At 36.8% G+C, this 13,474-nt stretch overlaps 1 protein-coding gene across 4 annotated transcripts in view; it reads left to right on the forward strand.

Annotated features, from left to right (window-relative positions):
- The window catches only part of CDK6 (cyclin dependent kinase 6), a 128,538-nt gene that overhangs the window by 45,955 nt on the left and 69,109 nt on the right, over nt 1-13,474 (forward strand). For all 4 annotated transcript variants that reach the window (XR_014028488.1, XR_014028489.1, XM_081343858.1 and 1 more), the window contains exon 4: nt 4,024-4,191. Coding sequence is in view for 2 of the 4 variants with exons in the window: in XM_081343858.1 (XP_081199984.1) it covers nt 4,024-4,191 (168 nt within the window). In the remaining 2 variants the exon portion in view is untranslated. The remainder of the gene's footprint in view (nt 1-4,023; nt 4,192-13,474) is intronic.

Consider the following 13,474-nt stretch of genomic DNA (forward strand, 5'->3'; position numbering starts at 1 on the left):
ATCATTTCTAGAGATATTTTAGGCAGTTTCGTCTTCAGGGAACACAAAATTGCTTTAAAAAAAGAAGAATGTAAAAACTGTCCGGATTGCTGAATCTTACTTAGCAAATTGAAGCCTACAACTCATGAAAATATGAGTTCTCAGAACAATCTGTTGAATCTTTCTTCAACCAGTCATAATTCTATTAATTTTCCAGCTGCGTGTGGTGTGACATGTCAGCGTTGTACTCAAAAAGCAATGAAGTCTAGGAAGTGGCTTGGCTTGGGGTTCAGGATGTTAGTGGGTGAAAGGAATACCTTGAGCCCTTCAAATACCTATTTTGCGCTTTAAAATTCCCCATCTCCACTCTCACCCAGGAAAGGCTGTAGAGGCAGCAGAAAGAAACTACATGTGGTCTGTGCTTTTCACACTTTTGCCTTAAGTCTTAGGATTTATTTTGTTCATTTTTGCTATTGTAAATGTGTTGAAGATAACCCTAATATAGTTAGTGAGGTCATGCTGTATTGTGAATTGCAAAATCAAAAATAGTTCCCTAGCACAGGGCTTTTCAACCAGTGGTACGGGTACCACCTGTGGTATATTGGCACCTGGCAGGTGGTATGCAACCATCCTAGAAAAGTGGTAGCGGGGGAGGGGAATGAGCTGAACTGGTGGCAGCACCCCACAAGCCTGAGTGAGAGATAGCTGAAGCTGCAGGGCTGTCAGGGCTCAGTGGAAGCGCCAGGATCAGTGCCAGTCTCCAGCTAGAGCTCGGCGCTGATCCTGTCACTTCTGAGCCCAGAAGAATCGCTGATCAGCTGGAATGTTGCAGCATCTCCAGGGTCTTGTGATTTACATTCAGATGCTTGGCAACTGATTCATATTTATGACAGTCACAGTGTCCCAGGGTCATGTGAAGTGACCAAAACCTGCTGCAACCATCCAGCAGATGGGAGGAATAAAAAACAAACACCCCACCACCCCACCCCTGCTGACAATCCTCAACAGTAATGCTCACAACAATAAAAACCTCGTATAGGAGGAAGAGCGCCTCCGGGTGGGCAGGCAGGTGTCTTGCTCGGCTGTGGCTTGGGGGGCACTTTTCAGTGCCGTTGTTAACTTCGAACAGTTACTAAGCAAACTGTTGTAAGTCGAGGACTACCTGTACTTCATCACTTTTTTCCTTCTTTTTTTTTTGGTCATCAGGTTTTTGACACCTTGCTAGGCGACTGGTGGTACTTGGATGTTGCCATATCCTAAAAGTGGTACAGTGGGTGAAAAGGTTGAAAAGCCCTGCTCTAGTATATTTATTTATTTATTTATTGATGGGATTTATATCCCGCCCTATCTCCCGAAGGACTCAGGGCGGCTAACAGCAAACAGTATAGATAATAAAGATGACCCTTGAGTGATTAAAGAGAACATTATATGAGTGCAATGGGCTGGAAAGTCATTATCTTGTCTTTTCCTTAGCCACAGGAAAGACGTACTAAAGAGACCTCTTTTCTTCTGGCTGTGCATAAGAAGGGTTTACATGGCATGGAAATGTGTTACACCAAGCAGAAGCTCATGAGTTTGCAGGGCACACAGAGTAAATCTGTTTAGTATCTGAGGCACAAAAGAGAACAGCACTCTTGATAGTGATGCCTGGCCCCTTTCATTTGCTTTTCTAAATATACCATTTGCTTCCAATTCATGGAGTGGCATTTTGCAACAGTGCATACTTTCATGTGGTAGACTCTGATTGGTGGGTGGTTGTTTTTATTTTTAATTGGCATGAGTAAATGAAAGGTTACTTAGGCTCTGGTGTAGTAGTAGAGGTACTTCAGTTTGTTTAAAGCTGTTTGCCAAACTACAGCATCTGTTTTAACCCTCCATATTCATTTTCCACTGAGTAATTTGTACAAGGGTAATATCCTAATGTCTCACCAATTGCAACAATTCCTTGATTTGCTAGTTTGTTTTTCATGTTTTAATAACCATGACTGGCTACTGTTAGTCAATGCAGGCAAAGAAAAAAGAATTCTGATCTTGTAACTAGATACAGTTATCTAGAAGATAAAAGAGACTGAGTGTCTACCACTCTTTGAGAAGGATGGAAGGAGAATTCTTCTTTCCATTTCTTTCACTATGATGTCTCTTCTTTTATACTTTCCAAGAAAAAAGATCCATGGGAAAGAAAGGCATTGGTGTTTGTTCCCTCGCCCAATTTATTACATGTTGGTATTAAACAGGGAAAAAGAAGAGCAGGCGCTTATCCATGCTCCATTTATTAGAAGACATTGGAAGAATATTAGGGCAAAAAAATCCTTGCAAAGTATATATAGATAAAACGTAACTCCTTGCACCCTTTGAAGTGGCGTTTATCTTGGGCTGAGAAGCTAGGCAATATTTCAAAGGCAAAGGCTATGCTGCCAGTCAGTATTACACTGTTATATTCAATTTCTTTGCAATTGGAATCCAAATCTATTTTCCTAACTCAAAGGTTCTGCTCAATTTTTTGTTTGGTTTGTCTTAAGAAATTGATTTTTTTAAGGATGACAGTTCTTTGTTTACTTGTTACAATTTTATCATACTGATCTGCTAAGAAATTGTTCCTTGGTGGTGTTCAAGTCACCATAATCTGAGGAGGGGGGGGAAAGAGGGAGAGCGCAAATGCTGCATTTGAGCAAATTTGAGCTCCTGAGCCTGAAGCTGCTTGCAAAAGCATGTTCCCCTTTGGAGCATTATCTCAGCTTCCTAATCACTGACCAGCTGCCTTGTTAGTGAATAGAATTGTGGGCCCCTTGCCATGTTTCATGTGAGGTCTTGGCTGGGTGGCCAAACAGGCAGCCTGCAGCCGCCATCAAAGCAATTTGAGAGATATTGGCACAGCATTGCCTCCATTAATATCTGTTGTCACATGCTGTCATGCAACTTAAACCAGAGAGGAAATGACCACTGGAGACAGGAGGTGTGCTGGTAGCGTTTAGTGTCTCTAGACATTGTCCTTGAGGTTAAACAAGTGGATGCATTTATGTGATGTCCATAAACAGCTGTTAGGAAGCAAAACTGAATTTTGGCCCTATCACCATGTCTTTCTTTTCCAGTAAGAAGAATGCATTCAACATATGCCATCTCTTAAATGTTAACAATAATTAACAGAATAATTCGACAAATGCATTTTCAGATATAAACTTAACTTCACTAAGTAAACATTATTGTTTGGGGAGATCATCTAGGTTGGGTTCTCTGAACTGTAACATTAAATCAGCCAATGTTATTTTGTGTTAACAAATCACCAATATACAATAGAATGTTGTTTGAATCAGGATGAAAAGGAATGATATACAATTCCATGTTTCATTCATATAATTTTGCATTTTCTCCATTAATCTTTAGTTCTGGTTGTCCTAATATTTAGAAGACAGACCTTCATACATCATGCTAAGCCATGATTTAAATGTGTTACACTCCTTTGTTTTCATGTAGCCTACTAAACTGAAATTGTAATACAGCCCTTTAATAGTATTTATAAAATATGGATCAGTTACTCTCAAAATTATTTGCTAAGATGATTTGTAAAAATAACATGTATAAATATTGGCCTTTAACCAAATTAAGAAAAACCCTTTTGATGAGTAGTCTGGCAACATTAACTAGAAGATACTAGAAGATATCAATATATTGTAATGCATAATTTTCAACATGGAATGAAACCAATGCAAAATGTTTTTTATCTTGTCAAATGACCGTAGTAAATATAATTTCATAAAAACAAAAGAAGAAATTACTATTAACCATTACATAACATTCTCAAATAATTTTTCAACCAATCAATAAAATGAAATATGGAAATTGGGACTGAACATTAATTTATCTTCACACAGGATTTGTTAATGGTTATAATATGTGAGTCTTTTCTAAAATTAATGTATGGGTGCATATAATATTATTGTGTATATTTGCCAGTTAATTCCATTGCTTTGAAATAGGTTCACTTTCTGATGTGTGGTATTCCAAAATCTTAACATTTTTGCTTCTTTTTATTAAATTTTCTCTTAGGATATGATGTTTCAGCTGCTGCGAGGCCTTGATTTTCTACATTCACACAGAGTGGTCCACCGTGATTTAAAGCCCCAAAACATTCTAGTCACCAGCAGTGGACAAATAAAATTAGCTGACTTTGGCCTTGCGCGAATCTATAGTTTTCAGATGGCTCTTACTTCTGTGGTAAGTTTTAATATATTTTGCTTTTTTAAATCTAATTCCAATATTTGGTTTTGTATAAATGCAATTTTATCAGTATGAAAAAATTATTTGAGAAAACTGTTAAATCAGGATTCCTATCTGTCAGCCTTTCAACATAGTCTCTCTCTCATACCTTTACTTTCCAGAAAACGGGAAGATTTCTTCACATGCTTTCCATATTCCCCTTCCTTCGCTAGACTAAAATATCTCATTATCTGACCATTGCCCTAGCTGTGGCTTCTCCTTCTGTTCTCAAGAATATTCCCACAGACCACGACACTACCCAATGCTCTCTAAATATGTTGGGCTTCCTTGATTTCCAGCCAGCATGGATAACATGGAGCAAAATTGGGAATTAGTGTCCATTGTATCTACTGGTAGCTAATGATGGAGACTTGATCCAAATATTAAAAAGCGTAATTTGTTCGAAGAAGTTGCTATACTCGGGAGAGGAAGAATTCCATTTGCCGGTTATTGGGACTTAACAGCAAAAGGGCTGCCTTCCTAAAACCCAGCAACATTATATTTGGTATTTTCTTCACCCTCCCCGAATCTCACAGGAAATGCAGGTAGAATCATATTGACTGAGAAACCGATGCTCTGTGAAAAAGTGGATATTTTGCATATTATCTTTTTTCATATTGCTTCTACCCTGATGGAAGCACCTACATTTACCATTGGCATTTAATACAATTAGCTATGTGTGTAGTAATTAGTGAGGGGAGATATTAAATTTTGTATGAATTCATATAATTTTTTCTCTTTTGGTTTAGTCATACATATGTACCCAGTTATTGTAGTTTATGAATTTAACTTATTTGTATCAATCTGACTCATGTACCTTGTTCAGAAAACATTATATAAAGAAGTTGTGGCTTGAACCCTGAAAGAGATAACACTTAGAAAGAGATCTGCAACTATTTTAAGGTATGTAGCGGTAAAAAAAAAAGATTAGCACAGAAAATACACAAATAAAATACACGAGTTATGGATTTGTCTGAAGAAAGCAAAATGGAATAAGAAAAATAGTATAAATGGTTTTACAATAATCTTTAGGTGAACATATTAATAAGAAATGCATTTTAAAGGTGTAAATGCAATTCAGTGTAATTTCCACATTGCTGCTTGAGCTCTCCTCTCAGCTTACTTATTGCTGAAGAGTTATACACCATCAATTAGATAGTATATATAAAGAATTAGAGAGCTAGGGAAGTATAGTAGTTGGAATAAGTGGTGGAAAAGGAACGGGGACCTAGGTTCTAATTCTACCTTAGATAAGAAGAAGTCCAAGAACCTGAAAATTAGAAAAATATCAGTGCCAAGTAAAAATGAAAAATTATGTCAAGACATTCTCCTCCAAAATGCCTGTAGAGATTCTTAGTCATCCAGGTCATTGTCCCAAAGGTGCTTTTTTCAACTTCATTTTCTTTGTTTTTCCTTGATATTTTGCTTCTTATCCAAGAAGCTTCTTCAGTTCTGACTTCAAGGGGAAAAAATGAAAATCCAGTTGCCTTTTGAAAAAGCACCTTTGGGTTCTCCTCCAAAAAATTAATTTAGTTGCACCTTAATTTGAAATTATTGGTTTAACGTGGAAGAAGAAATAAAACATTGTTAAACTCTCAAGATAAATTATTGTACAAGAATGCATACACAATGATGGTATAAAAAGACTCTTGGGAGGCCTTTTGCTATGACTAAATGACATGTGAACTCCATGTTATTCCTACAGTGGAGAACAGAAATGTGGTTAAAGCTTTAAGAATTATTTACGGAAGTGTCAGCCAATTCCCAAGATAATATTCACCCTCATTCTGTCTTAGGATTCCTCTAATGGAATAAAATGAAAAATTAAAGTAAACTGGTGTAAAAAACTGGGATGCTTCAAACAAATAATTTCAGGTCATTCAATTTCTAATACTTTCTCCCTCAGTAATAAAACATTCTTCAGGTAGATAGGCCACTTAGGAATATGGCTGTCATTTGCATTCCCCTAACCAATAGAATGAATGCTCAGAATACACAGAGAGTTGTTATGGAAGGAATAATAGTCATAAAGCACTTTAATAGCAATAGCAAAGTTTTTAATAGCAAAGAAAAAAGACAGAAACATGACTCGTCTCTAAAGCCATAAAGAAAAATATTTTGAAGGTTTTTTTTCCTCACATGAACCTGACTAAATCTTTAGAGATATATTTTTGGTTGCTCTGTTCCTATCTTTGAAATAAGAATAATGGCCCCAATGGGGTCATTGTATTTGATTGCCCCAGCTTTATACATTTGTTCCTTTAGAAGTTACATATTTTGTCATTTAGAGAGTTATCAGTTAGATAACATATATGAACAATGAGAGCCAGGGCAGTGTAGAGGTTGAACTAGGTGCTGGAATCGGAACAAGGAGACCTAGATTTTAATTCTGTTTTTAAGAAAAGACCAAGAATATAAAATTAACTTTAGAAAAATATCAGCCAAATAAAAATGTAAAACTGTTTTTTAAAAACACAGTTAAAATATTTTGTAACAGCAGGATACAGGGTTTAATATAATTTTTAAATGTCGTCTAGCAAAATATCAATATCTTGGCCATTTACCTGAACTCTGAAGAAGAGAGTGAATTCCATATATCTGGCATAATTGCCTAGAAGACTTTGTCTCAACTAGCTATACCTGGACCAAACAAGATGACTTTTTTGTAATAGTTGGGCTGGTTTCCGTAAGAGAAACTGACCTTCAAATAGCTGGCCTTAAATTATTTATGGTTTTATGGATAATCAACTATTTCTTTATTTCTGATTAATATTTAATAAAAAACTAAGGTAGTTTATACAATGCTTAAGTTACAAGCTTTTGTGAATCAAAGTGTGGTAAACTTCCTCATTGCCACATTTTATAATATTGATCCTGATATTTGTGAACATGATTTTAAAAGTAGCTTGGAGCAAAGGCCTTACAGAAGGTCTGGGGATTTTAAAAGAAGTATTTTCATCTGGCATATGGTTTTGTGCTTCATTCAGGGACATTTTTTGGTTTATTTGTTAAATTTGTATGCCACAAATCTGATGCTAGGTAAAGACTAGGCTACAATCCTATTTTTTTTCCCAGACCACATACTGATAATCCTTGACTTATACAATCAATCATTTAATGATAGTTCAAAGTTACTGTAACTTTGAAAAAAGTGCTATATTTGCATTTGTGACCAATGCACCATCCCTATGATCTCATGATTGCAATTTGAGTGTTTGGTAGTTGTAGGGTCCTTGATTGTTTTCTTGCAGACAATTCATTACCCAACTGGGAAACATCAATGTGTAACGTTAACGTAAGTATTCATGAAAATGAATACAACTCCTCTCCCCCCCGCCCCAAATACTAACCAATTTCAAGAGGATAGGGGAGACACAGGAAAATTAGATGGGAGTGCTGCTTCTATATTACTGTAGCATTTTCATTTACTTTGGAACCTGCCTAACCGTTTGCAATTTTTCTGTTGACTGAAATCGGTGCAGTTCTCATGACAGCAATTCTAAAACTTATCTGGAAAAATTAGTGGCACAACTTCCTGAAATTTTGACAAATAGTCTAAGAGGTAATTGTGTGATTCATTTTTTCAGTAACTGTATGGCAGTTTATGAACTATGAAGATAACACAAAGACATGATAATATATTTTCACGCTGCATTAGAAATATGATTAGAAAAATATTACATGTCATGCTGATCAGTGAACGGTGTACTATGTCAGGGCTTTTCAACCAGTGGTACGAGTACCACCTGTGGTACATTGGCACCTGGCAGGTGGTACGTGACCATCCTAGAAAAGTGGTAGCGGGGGAAGGGGAATGAGCTGAAGTGGTGGCAGCACTGCACAAGCCAGAGCGAGAGATGGCTGGAGCTGCAGGACTGTCAGGGCTCAGTGGAAGCACCAGGATCAGTGCCAGGTTCCAGCTGGAGCTCGGCGCTGATCCTGGTGCTTCTAATAAGCCCAGAAGAAGTGCCAATCAGCTGAAATGTTGCAGCACCCCCAGGGTCTTGTGATTTACATTCAGATGCTTGGCAATTGATTCATATTTATGACAGTCACGGTGTCCCAGGGTCATGTGAAGTGACCGAAACCTGCTGCAACCACCCAGCAGAGGGGGGGGGGGATAAAAACCAAACACTCCACCCCCACTACCAATCCTCAACAGAAATGAAAACCTCGTACAGGAGAAAGAGCGCCGCCGGGCGGGCAGGCAGGCAGGTGTCTTGCTTGGCTGTGGCTTGGGCACTTTTTTCAGTGCCATTGTAACTTCGAACAGTCATTGTTGTAAGTTGTAAGTCAAGGACTACCTGTACTTCATCACTTTTTTCCTTTTTTTTTTTTGGCCATCAAGTTTTTGACAGCTTGCTAGGCAACTGGTGGTACTCGGATGTTGCCATATCCTAAAAGTGGTACAATGGGTGAAAAGGTTGAAAAGCCCTGTACTTTGTGAGTGGACAATTTTGAAATTCACATAACTGAACTCAGGCAGATGTACTGCTGCTCTTTGATTCATTATGAGTGACAATGTAGCTTGTTTTCAGTAAGAAGACATTTGACCCCTATCTTCAACTCGCACTTAGCTTGCAAGTTATCCTCAGCTAGATCTCAATACCAGAGTAGTGGGAGTAGTCAATGTGAGTCCCAATTTTTTAAAAAAAAAAAAAGACTCAGGAAAAAAATTATAGTCCGGTTAGTTCAGTATCTCTTAGACAAATTGGTAGAAGCAGTAATCAAAGAAAGCATGACTAGGCACATAAAGAAACACACCTTGCCGAAGAAAAATAAATATGTATTCTGAAAGGGAAATCCTGTTTTATTTTTATTTTTTAAGAATGCTACTAGGCATGTAGCTAAAAATGACCTCTCAACTTAGTATGTTTGGAGTTTCAAACAACCTTTGACAGAATTCTTCAGCAAAGATTCTTGCATAAACCTAGCAGTCATAAGATAAGAGTACCTGCCCTCATACAGATTGCCAATTCATTAGTAAAGAGTATGAATATATGGGCAACATTTTCAGTGGAGGTGAATAACTAGTGGAGACTCTCAAGGATATATGGAAGAAAATATATTTAGTTCATAGTTGTGAATTCTTGGTGTTTTTTGAGCTTGGTTGTTCACTTACAAACATTTCATATTACCCAATTAGATAATTATATGTGTTTTGTCATTACATCTTTGAGTAGGTATTCTACTTTCGTAGGTATCCAGATTTCTAGGGATGCATTAGGGTAGGGAAAGGGGGAAATAGGTAAGTAAATAAAGAAATATTAGTGGCAAGGAGATTAGTAACATTTTAATATCATTTAATTTTTCCTTTGGAGAAGACAATTAAGCAGGTAGGAGAGTGGTACTAGTGTGTTTCATATAGTTCAACAGTGTTTTCACAATGGCCAAATAACTGCACAAGGAAGCCCATAAATCTCCCAGCAGATAGTCTTCAGAGGCAGTCACATTACATCAAAAGCTCATAGCTATTCAGTGTCATTTTTGAAAGCTGAGTTATTTTTTGCTTTTATGTGTACAAAGATTTCAATGCAACTTCAAAAGAAGTTAATGCGTCCAATTGATATAAGCTTAATATGCAATGCAATGCCAAAAATGCTGCTTTAATACAAATGTAATGTATTGCTATAAAATGTTTTCAGATTGTTTCATATGGCTAAAAATCCCCTTCTCCTATGGCTGGCTTTTCATCCCTGTTTTGGGCTTGCTATGGGCTTCTATCATATAGCATATTTATGTAGACATATTTATTTGGATAAGAATTCAACAAAATAAGAACACTTTTCTTATATTGGTTTACTCATATTAAAACTTTCAAATGTAAAACACCCTAAACATTGAAAAGGTACTGTAATTAAAATATATCAAATAGAGCATTAGTAGTCAGTCTTATATTGCTGAATGGCATACATACTGCAGTGTGTAACTACTCAGTTTTAAGTATTTTCTTTTATTGAAATTTTCTTTTATTTGTTGTGTTGGCATTCCATTTCATACACTAAGGAATACACCATTTCAAAAACTTAATGCAACAGTGGCATGGATACTTTCAACTATTTGTGACACTATACGTTTTCTCTACTTCATGTCACTGAAACAGCAGAAATTTTAAATAAGTAAAGGCCTCCCTATCGTATCAGTTCTTGTGGGAAAATATGCTTCAGTGACTTACTGGCGCTGCCTGTGGAATGTGGCATTTCAAAGTACCTTTTTACAGTGGGAAAGAATTTGGGCAAGAATAAACAGTCTGACCTTGTTAAATGGACCAAAGTCCGTACATATCCCAGTTACAGAAAGCTAGTTTTTACTAGACTGTAAAAGAAAGCTCAGTTTTCAATTACTGCTATTTGAAATTGGGGTAAGGAGCAGGAACTTTAAAGAATCCTTGCATGCATTGTAATTTTAAATTTTCTTTTTTAGGCAACGTGGCATATTAGTATTACATTTAGAACAAGGTACTTTTGTCTAAAAATACCTATATTCAGACAGTGCTAAGAATAATTAATGTTTAATATTATTATAAGTGTTAATGAAAACGAATAATTTAATCCTAAAATACTAGCCATTCTCAAGTGGCACACAAGGTTAGTTAATTTCTTTGGGGACTTGGGAGATCCAGGAGATTTAGATGGGAGAAGGAATAGAGCTGTGATACAACACTGGAACACTGATTAATTTGTTGTTGTCTTTCCCCTTTCCCCATTCTTATTCGCTTTGGAAGGAAAGAAGTTACCAGTGATTCTAAATAGTTTTCAGTTCCCCAAAGTATTCCAAATTTCTGTCTTCTATAATTTGATGTAATCCTAAAATTTCTTTACAACTTACCAAACTGCAGCCAGCATGGTAGATGTTGTAACTAGGGACTTGGGGAAGTGTAATCCTAATATTTCTGAACAGCAGCAGCTTAAAGACAACTCTTCTATCATTTAACATTTATAATTTATATAAAAATATTTTATATATTTTTATATATTTTTTTAAAAAATATTGCTTAGAATTTATTTTTATAAATTATAATTTAAAATGTATTTATAATTTAAATACAGTATAATAAAAATAGCACTACGATTATATAATAATAATAATAATTTATAATAATTTTATTTATATACCGCCCTTCTCCCGAAGGACTCAGGGCGGTGAACAGGGCAAACATATAAAAATACAAAAATACAAAAGTTAAAAAAGAATTAAATACAATGCCCATGCTAAAACAATAAATAGTTATTTTAAAAAACAACAGTAAAAACCCAACCCATCCCCCTTCAGGCCAGGCCGGCTTGTTCGAATAAGTGGGTCTTCAGATCACGTCAGAAGGAGTGAAGGTCGGGCGCCATCCGGAGCTCGACTGGCAACCGATTCCATAAATCCGGAGCGCCCACAGAGAAGGACCTCCCCCTGGGGGCCACCAGACGACATTCTCTGACCGGTGGCACCCTGAGGAGGCCCTCTCTGTGGGAACGCACAGGGCGGAGGGAAGTTGATGCCGGCAGCAGGTGATCCCTGAGGTACTCCGGACCCATGCCATGTAGGGCCTTGAACACCATTACCAGTACCTTGAATCTCACCCGGAAGACAACTGGGAGCCAATGCAGCTCACAGAGCAGAGGTGTAACATGGGAGTATCGGGAGACTCCCAACACAACTCTCGCGGCTGCATTCTGTACCAGTTGGAGCCTCCAAGTGGTCCTCAAGGGCAGCCCCATGTAGAGAGCGTTGCAGTAGTCTAAATGAGAGGTCACGAGCGCATGAGTGACCGTACACAGGGCATCCCGGTCTAGATAGGGCCGCAACTGGCGCACCAGGCGAACCTGGGCGAAGGCCCCCCTAGTCACAGCCACTATGTGATCTTCCAAAGTAAGCCGTGAATCTAGGAGGACCCCCAAGTTGCGAGCCCTATCTATGGGGGGTAATAGCTCACCCCCCATAGAAAGAATATACTGCTTCATAGTGCTTTACAACACTCTCTAAGTGGTCTACAATGTCAGCATATTGCCCCCAACAATCTGGGTCCTCAATTTACCGATCTCAGAAGAATGTAAGGTTGAGTCAACCTTGAGCCTCTGAGGATTGAACTGCAAGCTGTTGGCAGAATTAGCCTGCAATACTGTATTCTAACCGCTGCACCACCATGTCTCCTGTAATGAAGTAAATACTTCTAATGAGGAATTTTCCCCAGCTTTACTAATCACAGTACACATTTAAAGTATATTAACGCGCACACTAACCCTTGTCAAATAATAAAAGTTTTATATGTGTATTTTGAAGGCCCAGTTTCATTCCTATTTGGAGCACCAAGACATCCCAAGACCACTGAGTGTAAGATAATATCCAGAATCTTGTAGAAATCAGTTGTACAAAATAATTACCTTGAAAGAAATCCCATAAGTAATTGGAATATGAAATATAATAAAAGTATATTGAGCAGTTTGATAAGTAATTATTTGTAAAATCCATTTTACATACATTAAAAAACTAGTTAATATCCAACAAGAAAAGCTGGGCATTGAAATAAATGGTTACAGATAAGTGAAAGAGAAAAATAAACTGTTATTTATTGTAAGCCAAGTTTAAATAAAGACAGAATATAAAGGAGATACGTATTATTAATGCATGCACCCCTTTCTAATTTTATAAACAGGGTAAACATCTGAACCTTTTGTGAATTATCTTTATTTAGTAAGCTGCTGCTAACTAGAAATTCTGAGAGTACCACTTATCTGAAGAGCACCAGATTAAAAGGGCTGTTTTAGAAAACAGCAGTATATCTCTTGTTGATAAACTAATTAAAAATATAAAAAGTTTTGCATGCTAAATGGTTTATATAATAACACTAACTTGATAATATAGAAGACAAGAAATCTATTGATATGCTTATAATTGATTTATTCAGTTTCTTCTAATTTAAGTCAGAAATGGTGGAAAACAAAAACAATGGTTTGTGAAGAGGGTGCTTAGACTAAATCCAAGGAACAAACTCTTCCTTCCCAGCTAATTAGTAGTTTGCTTATAATGCAATAACTTTATACTGTGCTTCAATGTTTTTGTTGAACTCTGGAATATTTCAGGTATATTATTTTCTTGATTAAATTAATTTACATAAATTAATTTATGTAAATGTCAGGCCTGTCAGCTTGAGCATTTAGGAAAGAAAGACCCTTGACTATTTGTAGCAAAAGGTATACTTTTTTACTAAAGCCAAGTGGTTACAGCATAAGCAAAACCAGATATGAATATT

The sequence above is a fragment of the Vipera berus genome (genome assembly GCF_964194415.1).
Source record: "Vipera berus genome assembly, chromosome: Z".
NCBI classification, from domain to species: domain Eukaryota; kingdom Metazoa; phylum Chordata; class Lepidosauria; order Squamata; family Viperidae; genus Vipera; species Vipera berus.